Source organism: Apium graveolens, chromosome 5, assembly GCF_009905375.1.
Source record: "Apium graveolens cultivar Ventura chromosome 5, ASM990537v1, whole genome shotgun sequence".
Classification (NCBI taxonomy): Eukaryota; Viridiplantae; Streptophyta; class Magnoliopsida; order Apiales; family Apiaceae; genus Apium; species Apium graveolens.
The window spans coordinates 198,858,008-198,879,830 of NC_133651.1; the positions used below are offsets into that span (position 1 = coordinate 198,858,008).

Consider the following 21,823-nt stretch of genomic DNA (forward strand, 5'->3'; position numbering starts at 1 on the left):
CCTGATATAACTTGGAAATATGTTTCTTATTTATGTGGGCTAAACGACAATGCCAAAAGTATGTTTGATTTGAATCAGTCATTTTATTACAGAAAGGCAAAAAGATGATGGGATCCAAATCTGCTGCTGCTCCAAAATCTGCTCCCAAACATGCTTTGAAACTTATACGTGGTGTTGCAAACGGTACTTGTTACTATTACAAGAAACCGGATCATTCAAAGAGAATCTGTCATGCTTTTTTAGAGGGAAGAAGAAGAAGGACGCCTGTGCTTCTGATTCAGGTATTTGTATCTTAGAAGTTAATTTGTCTAATTCTACTTCATGGGTATTAAATACAGGATATGGTTCTCATATTTGTATAAATATGCATGAACTATGGGGAAGTAGGGTAATTGTAAAAGGAGAGAACCACCTACGCATTGGTAATGGAACAAAGGTTGCTTCTTTGGCTGTAGGAACTTATCATTTATCATTGCCCACTAGCTTATTTTAAAACTTGAGAACTGTTTTTACGTGCCACCTACTTGCAAAAACACTATTTCAGTTTCTTGTTTATACGAGAAAGGTTTTTCGTTTTTGATTAAGAACAATAGTTGTTCCCTTTCTTTAAATAATGTTAGGGATGGAGTTGCACGTTTGTTTAATGGTTTATCTATTTTTGATCTTGATACTCCTGTCTATAATATAAATAGTTATGATAACAAACGTGTTAAGATGACCGATTCAAATCAAACATATATTGGCATTCTCCTTTTGGCTACATAAATGAGAAACAGATTTCCAACTTACATCAAGATGGCTACTTCAATAAATTTGATTTTGAATCATACGAAAAATGCAAATCTTGTCTAATTGGAAAAATGGCTAAAGCCCCTTTTACCAAACAAGGTGAAAGGATCACCGAAATACTAAGACTTATACATAGTGATGTATGTGTTTGAATGCTTAGAAAGGCAAGTCAAGGATGACTTTTACTTCCTCATTGACTTTAGTGATGACTTGGGTAGATATGGATATGTATACCTTGTAGATGATGTATATTCCGCAATCAAAACACCATAATATGTTCTACTATATCACTAATACGTTGAAATTGTTGAAAATTATTTAAATTTAATAAGTATAATGTATAGGGATGATCAACTCGGTAAATATCGATCAAAACTAGGTTATGCAAGGTGAACAAATGTTCGGAAAATTAAACATGTTTTGAAAAATATTTTTTTTTATAATGTTATAAATAAAATAAATATCTTTGTAGAGTATGATTCGTAAAATAATATATTTGTAATATTTTAATGCAACATTTTACTTGCAGAATATACATGGTCTTTAAGGAAACTAGTCTCCATAAAACTTAAATCCATATTTATTTATTTATTTATTTTAATCTTATTATACATATTTATATTTTTATGACCCATGATTTTTACTTTAAGCTTAAAGATAAAAAAATGTAATATTTAGTTAAAATATATGATAAGGATTAAATGGAAATCTCTGAAATTAGTTTAGTAAACAATAATTTAATTTATTCTATAACAGTAATGTTACATTTATATTCTCATTTATCCATTATAAAATGTACTGATTATTACTTATTGTATTAACCAACAACCCACCAACTAACCAATTACCTTGTACTTGTATATTTTTACATGATCTCTTCTCACATTAATTACATTTTTTGTTCAAATGATTTTTTATTAGATAAATTGATATTATATCATGTTTTAGGCGCTAAATTAATTATCTCTGCTTCATTTTAAATAATAAACTCTAATTTTTGTGATTTTAGAACTCATGTTTAACAAAAAAAAATTAAAATTAAACCAAATAGAAAGTGACAAATGTTTACCTATAAAACTATATTTATTTAAAAAAATATTTTTTTTTCAATTATTAAAATATATTTTTTGGATTTAAATATGATTCTTTTAATGGCACATACTTTTTAATTTTAAATCCAATGATTATTATTGATTAATTTTACATCTAATGTTCTTTATTATTTTGGTGTATTATAAATTATAAAATAGAATGTAATATGATATGGATTGGAATTTATATATTAAATGTGATTTTGGATTAATCATATACCTTCCTTATATGTCATATACCTTGGTTAGCCTGAGCCCGTAGGGTTTTCGTGGTGCGCAGTAACAGTTGCCAGTTAGCTACGATAATTTTTTTTTATTATCATTGTCTAATATTAGTTTATCCTTAACCATTGGATCACTTTATTATGAAAAGTAATTACATAAAATTAAGTTCTAATCGAAGAATCAAAATTAAATTTATTTTAAATTTATTTTAGCATTGACCGTATGCACATAAATAAAAATATGATTACATCCTCTAATGAAGAGGTATATCTCCAATTGTTGTATTTTAGAAGGATAGTTTTTTTTTTTGAGAATTAACTTCCATTAAATCATCAAAATTTCAGACATAATTGTCTCCAACATATAAACTGGAGGAGACTGGGTTACAGTAAAGCTATTAATCTCACAAGGAATTCTAGCAAACATGTGTGCTACCTTGTTCGCATGCTTTTTACCAAACCTAATCGACATCCTTCCATTACTTCTCAAGAGAGTCCGACACTGAGATATTAGATCTCCCAACTCCAACAAATTCTCTTGCTCTTGTTGTATTGCTCGAACACTCAACAACGAGTTGCTCTCAACTATTACACCCCTACCTGATGCCACTTCCTGAGTCCAGTTCAAAGCTTCGAAGATACGAGTCATCTCTGCTTCCATTACCGAGACTGAGCCCACAAACTTCAAAGTTTTACCAACTAGAAAATGTCCATGATGATTTCTAAGAACCATACCTATTGTGAAAGAGTTCTGCCCCTCAACCAATGAAGCGTCTACATTGATTTTCAGACAATCAACCTCTGGAGGTTGCCATTTGCTATCAATTCTCTGACTTACATCACTCACCCTTGGAACATTATCTCCCTTTTTATTTGCCAACTTCCAGTCTGCAATTTGCTTTTTACTCCAGGCCATAGTTGAAGCAGGAGTCATAAATTTGTTTTCAAATATGCACTTGTTCCTGGAAAACCAGACACCCTAGAGCACACTTGAAACTTTAATTATAACATCATCCAACCCATTAGCCAATAATTGCAGAAGCCATTCATACATATACTCCACATCCTGAGTGTCAAAACTAAGGCCAACAATCTTCTAACATTCCTGAGCAAACTTGCAGTCAAGAAATAGATGACATGGATGTTCCACCTCTCCAACACATATATGACAACCAATAGTGACCGGGACGCCTCTTCCTCTCAACTGGTTCCTGACAGGAAACGTATTACGACACAATCTCCAAAGAAAAACCTTAATCTTGTGAGGGATTTTGAGCTGCCATAACTTACTCCAACCCCTTGATTGAACTACTCGATCATTAACATGTTGCTGTTGGCACGATTTCATCGAGTACTTTCCATTGCTAGCATGGACCCAGGCAATTCTGTCTCTAGTACTTCCTTGTGGAATACGAATATTTAAAATGGCTTCAACATCCTCGTTAAAATAGAGTCTTAATTTCTCCACATTCCAGATCTTTCTTTCTTCCAGAAAAAAATCATGAACTTTCAAGCTCAGGATTTGCTCATTTAACTGATTCCTACCAACACAATATTCCACCTTCGACCTTAACCATCTATCAGATACAATGTTAATCATTTTACCGTCACCCAACACCCATCTTAAGCCCTTCTTCATCTCCTCTTTGGCCAACCAAATTCCAGCCCAAGTATAACTGGAGCCACCAGTCCTACCTGCTTGCAAAAAATGACTTTGAGGGTAATATCTAGCTTCCAAAACACGGGAAACCAAAGCATCTGGCTTATTTACTAGGTTCCAGCATTTTTTTCCTAGAAGAGCTAAATTAAATCCATGTATCTCTCTAAATCCCAGGCCTCCACTCCTTTTCGACATACACATTTTTTCCTAAGCTAACCACTGTATCCCTTTATTATTCGCCGAGTTTGATTGCCACCAGAAAGCATTCATTACTCTCTGAATTTCCTGGCACAAAGACTTTTGGAGCAAAAAACACGACATAGCGTACACTGCAATCGACTGAACAACATTCTTTAGCATAACTAATTTACCAGCACGGTATAACAGTCTTGAACTCCAACCATTAATTTTCTGAATTAATTTTCTGAATCACTTTATCTTTGAAATATCTGAATACAGTTTTCTTCGACCGACCAATTAAAGATGGTAATCCAAGGTATTTACTGTCCCCTATATTCTTACAAACTCCCAGAACCTCCTTAATCTCTTCTTATTTGTCCCTCCTTACATTCGAGCTAAAGAAAACAACAGATTTCTGATAATTCACTGCTTGCCCCGAATACACCTCATAGTCACCTAAAATTTGCTTAACAAATGAAGCTTCTTGAGAAGAAGATTTGAAGAAAAGAAAACTATCATCAGCGAATAAAAGATGCGTTACCTGAGGGGCTGAAGTACAGATTCTACACCCATTTATCGACCCATTCTCCGCAGCTTTTCTCAATGACATTGACAGCCCCTCCACACACAGTAGAAACAAATAGAGAGAGAAAGGATCTCCTTGACGGAGACCTCGAGTTTGAGTAATAGGCCTAATTAATGATCCTTGAAATGATATAGAATAAGAAATTGTCTTAACACACAACACCACCCAACTTATCCACTTCTCCGAGAATCCCATAATAACCATTCTGTGGTGCAAATAGTTCCAGCAAACACGATCATAAGCTTTGCTAATGTCAAGCTTCAAAGCCACCTCTCCTTCTTGACCACTAGATTTTCTCTTCATAAAATGTAATAACTCAAACACCAGCAACACATTATTTGTTATGCTTCTTCCCGGTACAAAAGCCGACTGCTCCTCAGATATCACTCCTGCTAGAATACCTTGCAGTCTATTCGGTAAAACCATAGCTTAAACTTTATAAAGTACATTACACAATGCTATACGTCTAAGGTCCTTAGGGTTGTCAACACTCTCTTTCTTAGGAATCATAACTAAAGTAGTATCGTTAACATCTGCGGGCAACTTATTTTCATTTAACCATTGTTGACAACAAGCAAAAACTTCTTTACCAATCAGATTCCAGAAATTCTGGAAAAAGGCTGGATTTAAACCATCCGGCTCACTCGCTTTGTCTGGATGCATACTTGTTACGCCCAGATCCTTTCGGTCGTGTGAACAGGCTTCGGCTGGATTGAAGATGGCTCCGGCCGTACCTGAAAGTGAAGAGAATGCGAGGGTTTGGACCACCGATTCACCTCCGTTGTGAGAATCAGAATCTGGCTGTAAAATTAGGGTAGTAATACAAGAGAAGTAGTGTATTGAGAGTCCCTTTTGTCTTACTTCACAAGGGTTTTTATACCCGATCCTGCAATGAATGTTGATCCGTTACTAATCATTAAGGAGGGAGGGAAATGGGGCGTTATGTCCCTTGTTCTGTCCAACGGTCCACGAGTATTGGGCTTCGGCCTGAGCTTCCATGGGCCTACGTTATGCGGGCCTGGAGATCCTTCGGCCCAGTAGCATAACTGGGCCTTATTGGGCCTATAACCAACATGTCCCTGTCCTTCGGCTGGGCTTTCGGGGCGGCCGACGGACACAGGTCTCGGCCCATATTGGGGTGAAGGAACCCTAGGGCGATCGCTTCAGTCCCTCCTGATCTTCGGTCGTACACGTGGCAAGCTTATAGGGACTTGCAGTGCATAGATGACAGCTGGTGGCACATCATTTCATGACTCAATCTCAGCCGTTGAATGCCAACCGTCTTGATCTGGGACGTCCATTTCAAAAACCCCTAAACATCGCTCTTGTAAATTTATTTTAGGCGCCTATATAAGCCCATTTGTATGTTTCATTTTCTTTTTATCACTTTAGTTTCTCCATACACTAACGAATTGCGGTGCATCTCTTAATCACGGGCAACAGCAACTCCGTCTTCCCAAATCATCCCATTTCAATCCAAGAACATCTCCAAATAAGTAAGTCTCTTTTCTTGTTTTCCAGTTTTGAATTTGCATGCTAGTTTTCCGTGTTTTAGAGAGTTTGCATGTGGACTTTTGTTCTGGTTTCATGGGGTTTTTTTGGGTTTTTGCGTGTGCTATTGCATTTTTCTGGGGTTTTTGGGTATTTCTGGGTAGGTAATATAGGTTTCTGGGTTTTACCAATTCTGAGGAGGCCCCAAGGGTTTAAAGATGGCATGCAAGGCGTTTTCTGACCAAGAACGTTCTTTGGGATTTCTTGGTTTTAGAACGCCCTTCGGGAGCCGACCCAGGGCTTAAACAGGTGGTCTGGAGCGATGTTTTCGAAAGGCTCTGTAGGCAAGAACATCCTTCGGGTGGGCATGGCTCAGGAGCAGCCTTCGGAAACAGCCTCCGGGGTTCTGGTTCGTTCGGTCCTGGGACATGTACTCGGGTGTTTATTTTTTCTTTTATCTGCTAATCCCAGTACATGGACTAATGTCTCTATATTCCTGATACAGGGACATGGACCGAGCAGAACGTCCCCCGGATTCTTGGGACCCCTTATCCAACAGCTTGGTGGGAACGTCTTCCATTTGCCCCGAGCGGACGGGACAGGCCCTATACGGTTCGGCTGCCGACTATCCCACAGCCAATAATAGATCTAAACTGACGAAAGAGCGTGTCGTTCAGATGTACGATGATTACTCTATCCCCTGAGGGCTTTATTGGTTGTACGCGCCGAGGGAGGGTGAAAGAATTTTCGACACTCCTGGGGTACCAGACGGATATGGAGGCTGCGCCGTAGGGATTTCGGAGGCAGCCTTCAAATGTGGCTTGAGGGTGCCACGTTGAAGCTGATTAATCCACATTAACTATTTTCAGAACAGGTGTCTTCACGCCGGAATCGCACCCAGCACTCGCCTATTCTGGTACCACTACGATTTCAGGAGGAATCCGAAGAGTGCTGGTTTTTACACAATCGCCCGTCGGGCAGGGCGACCTTATTGGACGGCGACCAACTCGAACAATAAATCCACTCACACACATTGGTGCTATTTGAGTGGTCAAGGGTTGGCGGCCATGTCGGTTTGGCGGGATGTAAACCCCGCACTGCTTCTCATGCCGAGCTTGACCTTGGAGGAGAAGGAAAGTTACACGGTGTTGATAGACGTCAATGTAAAGAAGCTGGGTCCCGGAGAGTTCAGGGACAAGGACTGGCTCTTCAGCTTGTGGGGTGGGGGTAACAAAACTTCTTCCTTGGTCTTTTCTTTAGTTTTGTCCCAGCACCTGTATTTGCTTTTTCTTATTATGCATTCGATTATATATATGCTTGGACTGACTTGTTTTCACTTCTTATTTCAGTGTCTTCAAGGGAGGCCCTGATCGAGAGAAAGAAGGCCAGGGTAGCCGAGAAGAGGGCGGCCGAAGAGGCGGCGAAGAAGGCTGCCGATAAGGGGGTTACGCCCGATCCCTCTGAGGGCACAGACGAAAGGGCCCAGACCGAGAAGCCTTCATCGCCCCGTCAATCTTGAGTGGCTTCTGAGGCCGAGGAGGGGGACGATCTGGAGTACATGGGAGAGGGAAACCCTTCCAAGAGGACCCGAAGCAAGGAGGGGATTATGCGCTCTTATCTCCCGGGGTGGGGCGTGCTCACGTCTGACCATACTATGTACCCAGCCCGGCAATCCACGAAGGAGATGGCTTCGGATCTCTGCCATGGCCTTCAGCTCCCGGTCGACCTTCCGACCTTTGTTTCGGCCTCTGCTATCGAAGCCTGCACAGAGCTTCTGTCCTTCCTGTCCTTGCTATGTTTTTAATCTTTCTATTTTTCTTCCATCTTATTCCTTTCAGAATCCTTTAGTAATGTTTTGTCATCCTTTTACAGGCTGCTCCTTGGGCCGCAGCCGTGAAGGATAAGGTTAAGGATATGGAGACTCGCATGGCCGAGGTGAAGGAGTTGGAGAGGAGGGCTACGGCGGCCAAGGAGGAACTTGTACGGGTGAAAGCCCAGAACGAGGTCGAAGCCGCTGAGCTGAAGAAGGATAGATCTCGGCTGGAGACCGAGCTGGAGAGGGCGAACCGGAGGATCTCCCATCGGAATGTCCAGCTGAAGAGGTCCCGAAAGGAGCTTCGGAAGAAGCAGAAGCAGCTGGACCGGACTGAGGAGCGCTGTTTCCAGTTCGGCGCTGATTATTTCCTGGAGAAGGCCCATGGCCTGAACTGGGACTACAAGCAGTTGTTGGACGACAGCCTGGAAGATCCTATCAGACGTCCAGCAGTCGAAGTCCCTCCTGTCTCCTCCGGCGAAGACGAAGAGCTCTCGGATGAAGACCCCCAAGCCTGAACCTTCAGCACTGAGGTGCTTGACATGACGGAAGATGATCTTGTTGCGAAGTTTATCGTTGGTGTTTCCATGGTCATACCCAACTCTTGCAGCGGCATTTTTCGTTCATCTTCCTGTATTTCTATTTTTGTAATATGTACTTTGTAATTGGTACTCGTAGTTGGTACTCTTTGTAATTTAACTAGCCTTCGGGGTTTTATATTTTAATGCATCTTTTGTTTTTCATCAGCATTATCCGACTACATTTAATTGTTCGCCTTAAAAACGAATTATATTTTCGGCATTATGGATGAAATGAATTGTATCTTTGGCTTCGTTCGCCTTAACAATCTTACAAAATGAATTGTATCTATGGCTTCATTCGCCTAAACAATTTTAATAATTTAAATAATATGAATCGTATCTTCGGCTTATTCATTTGCCTTAATGAAATTATTGAATTGTATCTTCGGCTTTATCTGCCTCAACAATTTTGATAATAAAATGAATTGTATCTCTGGCTTCATTCGCCTCAACGATCTTATCGAATTGTATTTTCGGCTTTATCTGCCTCAACAATTTTGATAATAAAATGAATCGTATATAAAAGGAATCGTAGCTTCAGCTTTATTCGCCTTAACGATTTTATCGGAGTGTTCTTACTGCCTACGGCCCCAAGGGTTAAAGGCTGAAGGTGATTTTGGCAGTTAATCCTTTTTAATGGGTGCTGATCTTTTAGTGATCGCCCCTAGATCAGCGGTCATCTTCAGGATCGCCCCTAAACCTGGTTGGATTAATTGTTTTTCATTATCAAGACCGAAGGACCATGTTCTTCCTTTGATCGTCCCGGGACAGGGGTTCCTTGGGCCTCATTAATAATAAATAATTAAGTTAAGACGAATGATAGGGCGTTATTCTAGGATTGCCCCTTAAGGCCCTTAATTCGTGTTTACCAATTTCAAGTTGTCACAATAGCGTAATGATGTTCGATTTTTGGGTGATTGCCCCTTATGTCTTTTTAATTAACAAATTAGACAATGGTGGCGGCCAAAAGGTTTATCTTCTTCGGGATTGCCCTCAGATAATACTCGGTCGGCCGTAACTCCTATAAATAAAGAAATTTTGACAGGAAATGCATCTTTATTTAATCAGATTGCTTACATTTTTCACATATAATTGAAATACAAGCTTTTAAGAAATTTCATACTGATAAAATTTTCAAAGGCGACTGGCATGCCAAGTATTTGTAATTGATTCGCCTGACAATATTTCGAGCTTATAGGTTCCGGGGCGAATGACTTCGGTCACTTTATAAGGCCCTTCCCAGTTCGGTTGGAGCTTTCCTTGCTTGGCCGGCATAGATGCGGCCAACTCCCTTAATACTAGGTCTCCTACTCCGAAGGCCCTTTTCTTCACATTGTAGTCATAGTATTGTGCCACTTGCAGTAAATACCTCATGTTCCCTTGATGGGCGGCGTCTCTTTCTTCCTCCAGGAAGTCTACGTTCGCCTTCAACCCGAAGCTATTAGTTTCCATATTGTAGGTGTCGGTTCGATATGATACCGAGCCCACTTCGACAGGAACTAAGGCCTCGGTGCCATAAGCCATTCTAAAAGGAGTTTCTCTGGTCGATGTCCGGGGGGTGGTTCGGTAGGCCCATAAGATCCAAGGGAGTTCTTCCGCCCATCTTCCTTTTGCCTCGCCCAGCCTCTTCTCGATTCCCTGGAATATTACTTTGTTCGCCGCCTCGATTGCCCCATTTCCTTGCGGGTGGGCGACTGAGCTGAATTTCTGTTCAATTCCGAAGTGGTGTAGAAACTTGTGGAATTTGTTTCCAATGAATTGAGTTCCATTATCTGAGATGCAGGTTTTCGGGATGCCGAACCGGAGGATGACCTGTTCCAAGAAGAACTTTTTAGCGGCTTCTTCGGTTATGGACGACAAAGGACGGGCTTCGACCCATTTGGTCATGTAGTCGATGGAGATTATTCAGTATTTTGCTTGCTTCGTGCTAGCGGGCAGCATGCCAACTATATCCACGGCCCATACGGTGAATGGAATTGGGCTTAGTACAGAGGACATTTCTTCTGGAGGTTGCTTCCGGACAGTGGAGAACAGTTGGCATTGTACACATCTTTTTGCATAGTCGATGGCGTCTGCCTTCAGAGTGGGCCAGAAGAATCCCTGCCGGAGAATTTTGAAGGCGAGTGTCCGACCAGCCAGGTGCTCGCCGCAAATTCCTTCGTGTACTGCCTCCAAGGCCTGTTGCTGTTCTTCGTTGTTCAAGCAGCGCAGAAGGGGTTGACTGACTGATCGGCGATACATCCGCCAATTGATTATAATGTAGCTTGATGCTCTGTATTTAACTTTCAGGGCATCTTTTCGGCCGAGTGGCAGAATGCCTTTCTCCAAAAAGTTCCTGAGGGGGGTCATCCAGTCGCTTCCCTGGTGAATTTCTAGGCACTCTTTCTTCTCGATCGAAGGCATCTTGGCTTCGGTGAGGTAAATAGAACCAGTTAAGTTCTGTGTCTCGGCCGCAGCTAGCCTGGAAAGGGCATCTGCCCTAGAATTATTCTCTCTGTCAATTTGACTTAGTTCAAAGGTTTAAAATGATAAAGAGGCATCACGTACCTTGGCAGCATAGGCTTTCGTTCGGGGATCCCTTTGTTCATACTCCCCTGTGAAATGTTTCTCAACCAATAGGGAGTCGCTGAAGGCCCTTAGGTGATTTGCCTCGAGGCTTCGGGCAAGCTTCATTCCTGCGAGGAGGGCCTCATATTCGGCCTCATAATTTGTTAAGGGGAAATCGAACCTTATGGCTTGGCATATTTCAAATCCTTCGGGGCTAGATAGGATTAAGCCGGCCCCAGACTTTTTCCCGGCTACCGATCCATCTACAAAGAGCTTCCATTTTCCTGGGATCCGGATTAGTTGTTCATCATGCGAGAGATCCTTCGGACCCAGGAATGTGCACTCAACCACGAAGTCGGCCAAAGCCTGGGCCTTAATTGCCGTTCGGGGAACGTATTCGAGATCAAATTCCCAGAGTTCGATGGACCATGCTACGACTCTCCCACAGGCTTCGGGCCTAGTCAAAATTTTCTTCAAAGGTTGGCTGTTAACAACTTGGACCGTCCGTCCCTGGAAATAATATAGCAATTTTTGGGAGGCCATAACCAACCCATATGCGAATTTTTCGGCGTTGGGGTACCTTGTCTCTGCGTCTTTGAGGACATGGGACACGTAAAACACAGGATGTTGATTACCTTCATAATTTTTCACGAGGACGGCCCTTAGAGTTCTGTCGAACACAGCTAGGTAAAGCTGAAGAGTTTCCTTCAGATCGGGCCTCATCAAGAGTGGTGCCTTTGTTAAATATTCCTTTACTTCTTCGAACGCCTTTTGGCATTCGGGCCCCCACTCAAAATTCTTTGACCCTTTGAGCATGGCAAAGAAGGGAAGTGCTTTCTCGGCTGACCGGGAAATGAAACGCCGAAGGGCGGTGAGCCGGCCCGTCAATTTCTGTATATCTCTAATGCATTTGGGAGGTTCCATATTGATAACCGCTTCGATCTTCTCCGGGTTCGCCTCTATTCCCCGGGCGCTGACCATGTACCCGAGAAATTTTCCACTAGAGACTCCGAAGGTACATTTGTTCGGATTGATCCTCATGTTGTTCTTTCGGAGAGTTTCGAAGCATTCCTTTAAGTCTTCAGCATGATCTCGGAACAGTGACTTCACTATCATATCATCCACGTATGCTTCCATGTTCCTCCCGATCTGCTCTTTAAAGACTTTGTTCACCATTCGCTGGAATGTGGCTCCAGCGTTCTTCAGTCCGAAGGGCATTTTAATATAAGCATAAGTCCCCTTCGGATTTATGAACGCTGTCTTGGGCACATCCCTATCATTCATAGCAATTTGATGATAACCAGAAAAAGTATCCAAAAAACTAAGTACCTCATATCCTGCCGTTGCGTCTATTAGTTGGTCGATGTTAGGCAATGGGTAGTGATCCTTTGGACATGCTTTGTTGAGGTCAGTGTAATCCACGCACATCCTCCATTTCCCATTCGACTTCTTCACGACCACCATATTGGCTAGCCAGTCAGGATACTCGATTTCCTCGATAAACTTGGCCTCTAAAAGTTTTTCCACTTCGGCCTCTATTACCTTCTGTCGTTCGACTGCAAATGTCATCTTCTTCTGCTTTACCGGCTTGGCCTCGGGCTGCACATTCAAGCAGTGCGTTGCCGTCTTGGGATCCAATCCGGGCATATCTTCGGGCCCCCAGGCGAACACATCATGGTATTGCCAGATGACAGCTATTACCTTCTCCTTCAGATCTGGCCCCATGTTTTTGCCTATCCGGACCATCTTTCCCGAATGGCCCGCGTACAACTCCACTTCTTCGGTCTCTACTGCGGGTTCAACATTAGGACTCGAGAGATCGGCCCAAAATTTCTCCAACTCGATGTTCAATGTTTCCCGACTTCCGCTGGGTTCGGATTCTGCCCGCTTCCTCTTTCCGATTCCATCCGGTCCTTCATATTCTTGATCCTTCTCAAGGTCTTCGAGCATTATGATTCGGGCGGTTTTCTGATCGCCCCTCATTTCTCCTACCCCTTTTTCAGTTGGGAACTTGAGTTTGAGGTGAAGGTATAGATTCCACTGCTTCGAAAGTTGATAAGAAGGGCCTGCCAAATATCGCATTGTATGGGCTTTCAATCTGAACCACATAAAACTTTACCAGCTTCTCGGCGGTATACGACAACTTGCCCATGAGAACCGGAAGAGTAATCGTTCCTTCAAACTGAATAGGATGTCCCCCGATGGCATAAAGGGGAGCCTCATTGCAGGGCTCTAGTTGCTCTCCCGCTAAGTTCATCTTATAGTAGGTTTTGTGGAATAGTATATTGGCCGAGCTGCCGGTATCCACCATCACTTTCCATATCTTGTTCTGCCCGATGATAGGATTGATGATCAGAGGGTCCTCGTGCGGGCGAATGACATCCTCATAGTCTTCAGTGCTGAAGGTCACGGGTATGTGGGGCTTTCCCTGTCCGAATTGATACAGATTGTACACCTGTCGGGCATACTTCTTTTTTGTTGTCTTGCTATCCTTATCCAGGATGCTTCCCCCAGATATAGTTTTTACTTTGCCCCTTATCCTGTCCCTTCGCTCTAGCTCATCGGCCTCTACTTCCTCCTCTGGGTTCTCCTTTGGCCCCATTCTATCTCTCATATCTCGGACAAACTGATTAAGCTCGCCGTCTTTGATCATGCGCTCAATGAGCTTCATGAGGTGGTATCATTCATCTGTGTTATGCCCCTTATCCCTGTGATAGTCACAGTACTTATCAGGGTTTTTCTTGTTATTCGGGACCTTCATCTTGGCGGGGCGGAAAAATCCTGGCTTGCCCTTTATCTCATGGAGAATCTTGGAGATCGGCGCATTCAAAGGAGTGAACACGGCCGAGTCTCTATCTCGACGTCGTTCGGCCCCATGATCTGATTCCTTCCTTCCTTTCTGTTATCCCTCCGGTCAGATCCTGATCTTGAGCCCTCATATATGTCGGCTGGCTTTGATCGGTCGTCCCTTCTTGAGTCTTTATATCCCCCAATACTTTCCATCTTACGGCGAATATTCTCGCCTCTCACATATATATCATTTAGAGATTTTGGGGGAAAATCGTAAAGAGATGAGCGAAGCTTTTTACCTCTATAGGGGTCTAGCCCCGCCGTTAGGAAGACCATTGCTTTGATTTTGTCCAGATTGGTGACCATTCCCGCTTCTTCCTTGAACCTAGCGAGATAATCCCCCAGCTCTTCATTCGCCCTCTGCCGACAATGGACCAAGGCTTCGGTATCCTTCGCCTTTCGGCACAGGTGCGAGTAGTACTTTAAAAATTTCCTCTTCAACTGCTCGTAAGACCCGATGGACCGAGGCTTCAGGGATTTATACCACATCGAGGCAGACCCTTTGAGATAAGTCTTGTACATTTTGCACAGCATGATATCGTTGTGGCCCATCCCAACCATCGGGAGTTCATACTTTTCACAGTGGTCCTCGGGGTCCCCTTTCCCGTTGAACTCGCTCATCTTGGGGAATTGTCTCTCTTCGCCCGGAGGGGGTCGGTACAGTTCAATCTCTTATGTTACAACAGGTTCTTGATCGGGCCTCCTATCACCGAAGAGTGCCTTCTCTAAGCGATTGAGCCTGAGGCGGGATCCATCGGACTCTTCATCTGAATCAGAAGAGTAGGGTTGTTTAGCCCTCTTCTTTCGGGGATGCGAATTAGAGTCAAACTCATCTTCTTCGTCATACGCCCTATGTTCCCTTCTATCTTTATGTGCTCCGCCGGTTTCTTCGGCCTGCATTGCTTCTCTCAAGGCTTGTTCTTGTAGTTCAATTTCTTCCCTCTGTAGTTGCAGGGCTTTCAGCCGGAGCGCATCGGCCTCTCTTTTCTTGGCTCGCGCTTCTGCCTCCTTGTCAATCTGATCAACTTTGGTCTTGCCCTTCTCCGCGGCCTTTTCCGCTCGGAACTTTAGGAGTAAGGCCTCTTCTTCAGGGGTTAATGTGATAACCCCGTCCTCGTCGACTAGGGAGGATGGTTGTCCCTTGTCGGTGAAACCAGGTGGCGGTGAATGCTCATGAATTTCTGTCATAGTCTTCTCAACTTTTACCTCTCGTATTTCCCACAGACGGCGCCAAATGTTACGCCCAGATCCTTTCGGTCGTGTGAACAGGCTTCGGCTGGATTGAAGATGGCTTCGGCCGTACCTGAAAGTGAAGATGGCTTCGGATCAGTATTCCATTCGGCCGATTCACCTCCGGTGTTAGAATCAGAATCTGGCTGTAAAATTAGGGTAGTAATACAAGAGAAGTAGAGTGTTGAGAGTCCCTTTTGTCTTACTTCACAAGGGTTTTTATACCCGATCCTGCAGTGAATACTGATCCGTTACTAATCATTAAGGAGGGAGGGAAAATGGGGCGTTATGTCCCTTGTTCTGTCCAATGGTCCGCGAGTATTGGGCTTCGGCCTGAGCTTCCATGGGCATAACCGCTTAATGGCCCTTCGTTCAATGGGCCTTATTGGGCCTATAACCAACAATACTCTTCACTGCTCTCGTATCTTCCTCGAACGAAAGCTCAGCTATTAGCATCTCATTCTGCTGGCTCGTTATTATCGGACTATCAACACCATTCTGTTGTTCTCTGCTAGTTTCATGTCCCGAAAAAAATTTACTGATATAATCTTTTAATAAGCTGCACATTCCTTCGTGACTTGTAATCAAACCTCTGTCCACTGTCTTTAAGCCAGATATGTGGTTTAACTTTTTTCTACTCGAAGCTGCTGCATGGAAGAACTTAGAATTAGTGTCACCTTCCTTCAACCAGAAATTTTTTGCTCTTTGCTGCCAATATACTTCTTCATGAGTTAACAGATCATTTAATTTTTCTTTCTCATTAAAATACATCTGAATTCCATCATCATCCTCTCTATCTTTCAGTCTATCAATCAGATCTTTTTGCTTCACTATTTTCTCTCTGAACTTGTTAAAAAACTCCTTCCCCCACTTGGCCATAAAGGACGAGATTACTAATAACTTAGGCAACAGGTGCACAGCCGGCAACTTCTTCCAGTACCCTATCACCTCTTTATGAAAATTTGACTCTTTCAACCAAGTATTCTCGAACCTAGATCTTAATTGCTTCTTCGGGATAGAAGTGTTTAATAACTCAAGTTTGATAGGATTATGATCCGACACACTCGTATGGAAAACAGTTAGAGTACATAAAGGAAATTTACTCCACCAAGAGCCATTCGCAAAGCACGTATACAGTCTCTCTCGAACCCATCTAGTTGTCCCCTTGCTTTTTTCCCACGTATAATCACCACCTTGAAGGTTTAACTCAATAAAAGAACTATCCTCCACTGCTTTCCTGAAACCATCCATCATCCTCTGAGAATGACTACGTCTCCCTTTCTTGTCACTAGCATACATCAGGTTGTTGAAATCGCCCAATACACATCAGGGAAGATGATTTCTCGTAGCCAATATTCTCAGAAAGTCCCAGGAGTCTTGCCTCCTTTCTTTTTCAGGAAAACCGTAGAAGCAAGTCAAGCGTCATTCCCCACCATTTCCTTTTATTATGATATCTAAATAATTTTGAGAAGAATCGACGACATTGCATCTCAGGTGATGCCTCCAGAAAACAGCAAGACCACCTCCTCTACCATGCCTATTTACTAAAAATAAATTAACAAAACCAAGAGTTGAAGCAAGAGCCTCAATTTTATTTTCCTCTGCTAAAGTTTCAGACAGATACAAAAGATCGGGCTTATGAGATTTTACTATCTCCTTCAACACACGAACTGTGCGACGTGTGCCCACACCTCGACAGTTCCATCCTATAGCATTCATTTTTTATGGCTGGCTTGTCGTGCAAGCTGAGTCGGAACAATGTGAATAGATACTGATAAATCACCACTAGAAATTTCAGTGTCTGTAGTCCCATTATTTTTTCGGAGGCCCAAGTCGATGTCCATATAGCCCGGCCCATTTGAGTCCCCTCTCCTATGTTTACGATCTTCCAGTTGTAAATTATTCTCCTTTTAGGAGGATAGTTGACTTTAATTTATAAAATGTTAATGTTGTTGATATCCAAATACAATGTCAACTCATTTTGACAGAAGAGGACATTGTGTCCTGCTGTCCTCCTCTAGATTATACTTTTCAATTAGTCTATAAATTTCATATTTTCATTTTTCTCATTTTATATTGTGGACTTCATTGTTGAAATAGATTTCTGTTGAATTCTCTCCCTGAAGGCTGGAGCTGAACTCATGTGAGACCCCTGGTATGCATGCTATCCCTTGTTTTACCAACTTCAAATATACCATTTAATACTGAAAGTTTTGGTTTAGCAGAAATGTTAAGAAATCGAGATTTTTTATTGTCCTACAAATACATCGATTGTTGATGTTGGAGCTCCATCGTCAGTTGTGCAGCTGGTGCACTTCAACCTCAACCAGAACCTTTTGTACCAACTCCAGCACTAGGAGTTACACAGCAGATTATTATACCCTAGATTGTCTTATTTTTCATCTTACTTCAAATCACCGTGAACAGCATCCTGCACAATAATGCTATATCCCTATATACAAATCCTGCAGTTTTTACGTTTAACATAAATTTTAAATCGGATAAATTCGGTTCAAATTGAAAAACTCCGGGAACAAACAAATCGGCAATTTTTGTATTGGTGTTTAAAAATCTGATGAGTTTTGTTCTAAGTCCGCTTTAATTCCCCTGTTTTCAATTTATACCCGTTTTCTTATTTATGTTTTCAGTAGCAATTCATAAGTGCAGAAGTGAACCAGAACACGTGTTTTTGTTATATTGCATGCTTACGTGTGACCAGGAGTCGGTTCACACAAACGGGTTCCGGGTACACGAGTAAAAGCAAAAAGAATTCATCACTTTGATGGTCGAATAAGAATCTAATAAGCTTTTGATTTGAACAGATATCAAATGGAAAACAAGCACCAACAGATTTTCTACAACACCAATGTTAATAACAATCCATCACCATTACCACCATTTCGCAGACAACATAATCCATCTACATTACCCCCATTTCCCCGGAAACAGATCATTAATCCACCTACTAATCCAGCTTCATCATCAGATATATTCGACATACCATTTAATACTGAAAGTTTTGGTTTAGCAGATATGTTAAGAAATCGAGATTTTTATTGTCCTACAAATACATCGATTGTTGATGTTGGAGCTCCATCGTCCGTTGTGCAGCTGGTGCACTTCAACCTCAACCAGAACCTTTTGTACCAACTCCAACACTAGGAGTTACACAGCAGATTATTAATACCCCCGGCAACTCCTGATGGTTCCTCCATGAATTCTTCTGCTTCGAATGAAACAGTGACACAGGGCCAGATCAGTAAACGGATTGGTAAAGGCCGAGAAGACGAGAAGGTTAAGGACAAGAATAAGAAATTGTAAGTTTATTGAACCGTACATAATATTCTTTTTTCTTGTTCGGGTCTTTACAAATTTAAAGATGTATTTGATTATGGACATGTTGCTCAAACTCTTGCTCAGTAGAGTTGTGTGCATGTCTATTAATTACTGAATGTTAAAAAAAAATTGATATTTTTCCAACTAATTTTGTTCAACTAAATATAAGTTGATGATCAGTACATGTGGATCATTGAATTTATGTTGGGGTATGTTCATATACAGGCTTAAGCCCAAGAATATGAGCACCAGAAATAAAAAAGAGCATAAATTTGCTTTCCTGACAAGTACTGATATCGATAACATGGACGATGGATTGAGATGGATGATGGATTCAGATGGATGAAATATGACCAAAAAACTGTGAAAGACACCCCTTTCCTAAGGTTGGTGATGAAGACATTTAATCTTAATTTATAATTTTCTATTTCATTTTGGGCCACTTTTTAGTAAATGATTTTTTGGATAGATTTTGTGTGGGTCATACAAATAATGTTTGTTTTGGAATAAACAGCTGCTATTATCGCTGCACTAGTGATGGATGTTGAAAAACCTTAGAGAAAAAAATACACCTACATTTTGCACAGAACTTGTAGTCCTATATTTCTTGTTCTAAAACTCAAGGTAAACTAGCCATTATATAGGTTTTACAAACATATTAAAACTAACTACTACCCAAACTAACCACTACTAATTAATGGGTAAATTACATATCCATAATTTACTTCACAACTCCACTACCCCACTACTAAACAATTCTAAAATAATATTTTTCTCTAATAATTAATCTATTGCTAAATATCTAAAATATCTAATAATTAAATAAACAAATAATTAATAACTAAATTTAAGATTATTCCAACATTCACCCCATAATCTTAAATTTAAGAAGCACTTTTTCTTCGCCAATGATGCACTTCTCACCACCATCAATTTTGATGCACTTTCTCATCAAAAATACTTTGGAGCACTTCTCTCCAAAAACACTTTGGAGCACTTTCTCTCCACAACTCTAAAGGAGTGGTTCTCCCTCGATCAATTGTGTCGTCCTTTCTTCATCATTCTGAAATCTACAATTCTTTGCCAGATCCCCTTATTTTTTGCATTTGTAGCATTGTGGCTTTCCTTTGTACCAGCAGTCTTTTTCTTCATGTCCCATACTTCTCTCTCTTAGACTTTTTTCTTGATACCTCATTAAATATAAATGGAGAAATTTCTTTGATGCCATTAAATATGATAAATAAATATTTAACATATATATATAGGTGTATATTTTAAAATATCTCACGAAGCCCTAGATCATGAGGCTCTGATACCAATGTTGAAAAACCTTAGAGAAAAAAAGACACCTACATTTTGCACAGAACTTGTACTGCTATATTTCTTGTTCTAAAACTCAAGGTAAACTAGCCATTATATAGGCTTTACAAACATATTAAAACTAACTACTACCCAAACTAACCACTACTAATTAATGGGTAAATTACATGTCCATAATTTACTCCACAACTCCACTACCCCGCTACTAAACAATTCTAAAATAATATTTTTCTCTAATAATTAATCTATTGCTAAATATCTAAAATATCTAATAATTAAATAAACAAATAATTAATAATGATCCAAAGGCGGTTTGTGATGAAAGGACTGATAAGAGCGCGTTGGCGATGATTTATCAAAGAATCTCTAAGGAGATGTTGCTCTCGATTGCTGAGAAGAAAAAGGCTAAAGATGCTTGGCTGGCGATTAAGACATTATGTCAAGGAGCTGATAGAGCTAAAACGGCTAAGATACAGACTCCAAAATTGGAGTTTGAATCGTTAGTAATGAAGGATACTGAACACGTTGATGATTTTAGTATGAAGTTGTCTGGAATCGTTACTAATATTCGGGCTCTGGGAGAGGTTTTGGATGAGTCATATGTGGTCAAAAAATTTCTGCGAGCAGTTCCAAGTAGATTTTTACATATAGTCTCGACCATGGAACAATTCAGTAACATGGAGACACTAACTGTTGAGGAGGTCGTGGGATCCTTGAAGGCTCATGAAGAACGAACGAAGGGAATGTCTGAGAATTCTAGAGGTCAGAGTTCTGGTGGGCAACTGCTTATGATGGATGAAGAATGGTCTAAGAAAGAAAAGGAAGAAGGAAAACTTCTTCTAACCAGGGAAGAATGGTTAAAGAGGAATGAACGAAATAGAGGTGATAGTGCTTTAAACTGAAAGGGACGGAGTGGTCGAGATAAAAGCAAGGTCAGATGTTTTAATTGCTTTGGTTATGGCCATTATGCGGCTGAATGTAAGAAACCCAAAAGGACACGAGAAGTGAGACAAGAGGCAAATATGGCTTAGATTGAAGATGAAGAACCGGCGTTGTTACTGGCAAAATAAACAGAGGAAGATAAAGATATAGTACTGCTGAATGAGAGTGAAGTTCTGTCAAAACTGAACTCAAGCGTCGATAAAAGGAATGTGAAATCAAGTATTTGGTACTTGGACAATGGAGCAAGCAATCACATAACAGGAGATAAATCAAAATTCAAAGAATTAAATAAAGAGATAACGGGACAAGTTAAGTTTGGTGATGGGTCGATGGTGAAAATAGAAGGTAAAGGCTAAATTACTCTCAAGTGCAGAAATGTTGAAGAAAGGATTCTGAAACAGGTATACTACATCCCTACACTTCGTAGTAATATAATAAGTATTGGTCAATTGTCAGAGGAGGGCAATCGAGTCTTGATTGGGAATTTTCAGTGGGTCTATGATAATAAAGAAAGACTACTTATTAAGGTGCAAAGGTCTCAGAATAGATTGTATAAACTACTTATTGAGACTAGTAGTTCAGCGTGCTTAATGTCAAAATCAAGTGATACTTCTTGGTTATGGCATATGCGCATGGGGCATGTAAACTACCAGTCTCTTGTCATGATGAATAAGAATCAGATGGTATACGGTTTGCCAAAAATTACTCCTCCTGATATTGTGTATGATGTCAAAACAAACGAGGAAATCATTTCCTGCCAAAGCAAGTTATAGTGCAACCAAAGTCCTTCAACTTGTACATGCAGATTTGTGTGGTCCTATTCAACCTGCAACATCTGTTGGCAACAAGTATTTTATGTTGTTAGTGGATGATTATAGTAGGGCCATGTGGGTTTTCATGCTCAAGCATAAGGATGAAGCGTTGAGTGTACTTAAGAAGTTTCGAGCTTAAGTTGAGGATGGCAAAGAAAGGAAGGTCAAAGTGTTACGAACAGATAGGGGGGGGAGTTTTCTTCCAAAGAATTTGTAAACTATTGTGAGGAAGCTGGAATAATTCGACACTACACAGCCCCTTATTCGCCTCAGCAGAATGGTGTCGTGGAGAGGAGAAATCGAACAGTGGTTGAAATGGCTAGGGGTTTGCTGAAAAAAATGAATTTGCCAGCAGAATTCTGGGGGGAGGC

General features: G+C 41.1%; 4 protein-coding genes across 4 annotated transcripts; 1 reads left to right on the forward strand and 3 right to left on the reverse strand.

Moving 5' to 3' along the window:
- Window positions 1–2,429: 2,429 nt before the first annotated feature.
- On the reverse strand, window positions 2,430–3,020 carry LOC141660552 (uncharacterized). The gene has a single exon (XM_074467547.1). It carries the CDS (start codon window positions 3,018–3,020, stop codon window positions 2,430–2,432), a length of 591 nt encoding a protein of 196 aa, XP_074323648.1.
- A 9,941-nt stretch (window positions 3,021–12,961) lies between these two features.
- On the reverse strand, window positions 12,962–13,633 carry LOC141660554 (uncharacterized). The gene has a single exon (XM_074467548.1). It carries the CDS (start codon window positions 13,631–13,633, stop codon window positions 12,962–12,964), a length of 672 nt encoding a protein of 223 aa, XP_074323649.1.
- A 1,781-nt stretch (window positions 13,634–15,414) lies between these two features.
- On the reverse strand, window positions 15,415–16,341 carry LOC141660555 (uncharacterized). The gene has a single exon (XM_074467550.1). The coding sequence runs from the start codon at window positions 16,339–16,341 to the stop codon at window positions 15,415–15,417; it is 927 nt and encodes a 308-aa protein (XP_074323651.1).
- Window positions 16,342–20,045: 3,704 nt separating this feature from the next.
- Window positions 20,046–21,591, forward strand: LOC141660556 (uncharacterized). Its single transcript, XM_074467551.1, has 4 exons — window positions 20,046–20,580; window positions 20,773–20,985; window positions 21,097–21,330; window positions 21,446–21,591. The coding sequence occupies exons 1-4, from the start codon at window positions 20,046–20,048 to the stop codon at window positions 21,589–21,591; spliced, it is 1,128 nt and encodes a 375-aa protein (XP_074323652.1).
- The last annotated feature ends 232 nt before the right edge of the window (window positions 21,592–21,823 follow it).

What these genes read in the sequence shown, in the direction of transcription:
- LOC141660552 (XM_074467547.1), bottom strand. Translation starts at nt 3,020, where the DNA reads ATGGCCTGGAGTAAAAAGCAAATTGCAGACTGGAAGTTGGCAAATAAA.
- LOC141660554 (XM_074467548.1), bottom strand. Translation starts at nt 13,633, where the DNA reads ATGAAGCTCATTGAGCGCATGATCAAAGACGGCGAGCTTAATCAGTTT.
- LOC141660555 (XM_074467550.1), bottom strand. Translation starts at nt 16,341, where the DNA reads ATGTATGCTAGTGACAAGAAAGGGAGACGTAGTCATTCTCAGAGGATG.
- LOC141660556 (XM_074467551.1), top strand. Translation starts at nt 20,046, where the DNA reads ATGATTTATCAAAGAATCTCTAAGGAGATGTTGCTCTCGATTGCTGAG. An exon ending in GAGGAATGAACGAAATAGAG is followed by an intron (nt 20,581 to 20,772) that starts GTGATAGTGCTT and finishes CAAAATAAACAG; the next exon opens with AGGAAGATAAAGATATAGTA. An exon ending in TAAGAATCAGATGGTATACG is followed by an intron (nt 21,331 to 21,445) that starts GTTTGCCAAAAA and finishes TTGTACATGCAG; the next exon opens with ATTTGTGTGGTCCTATTCAA.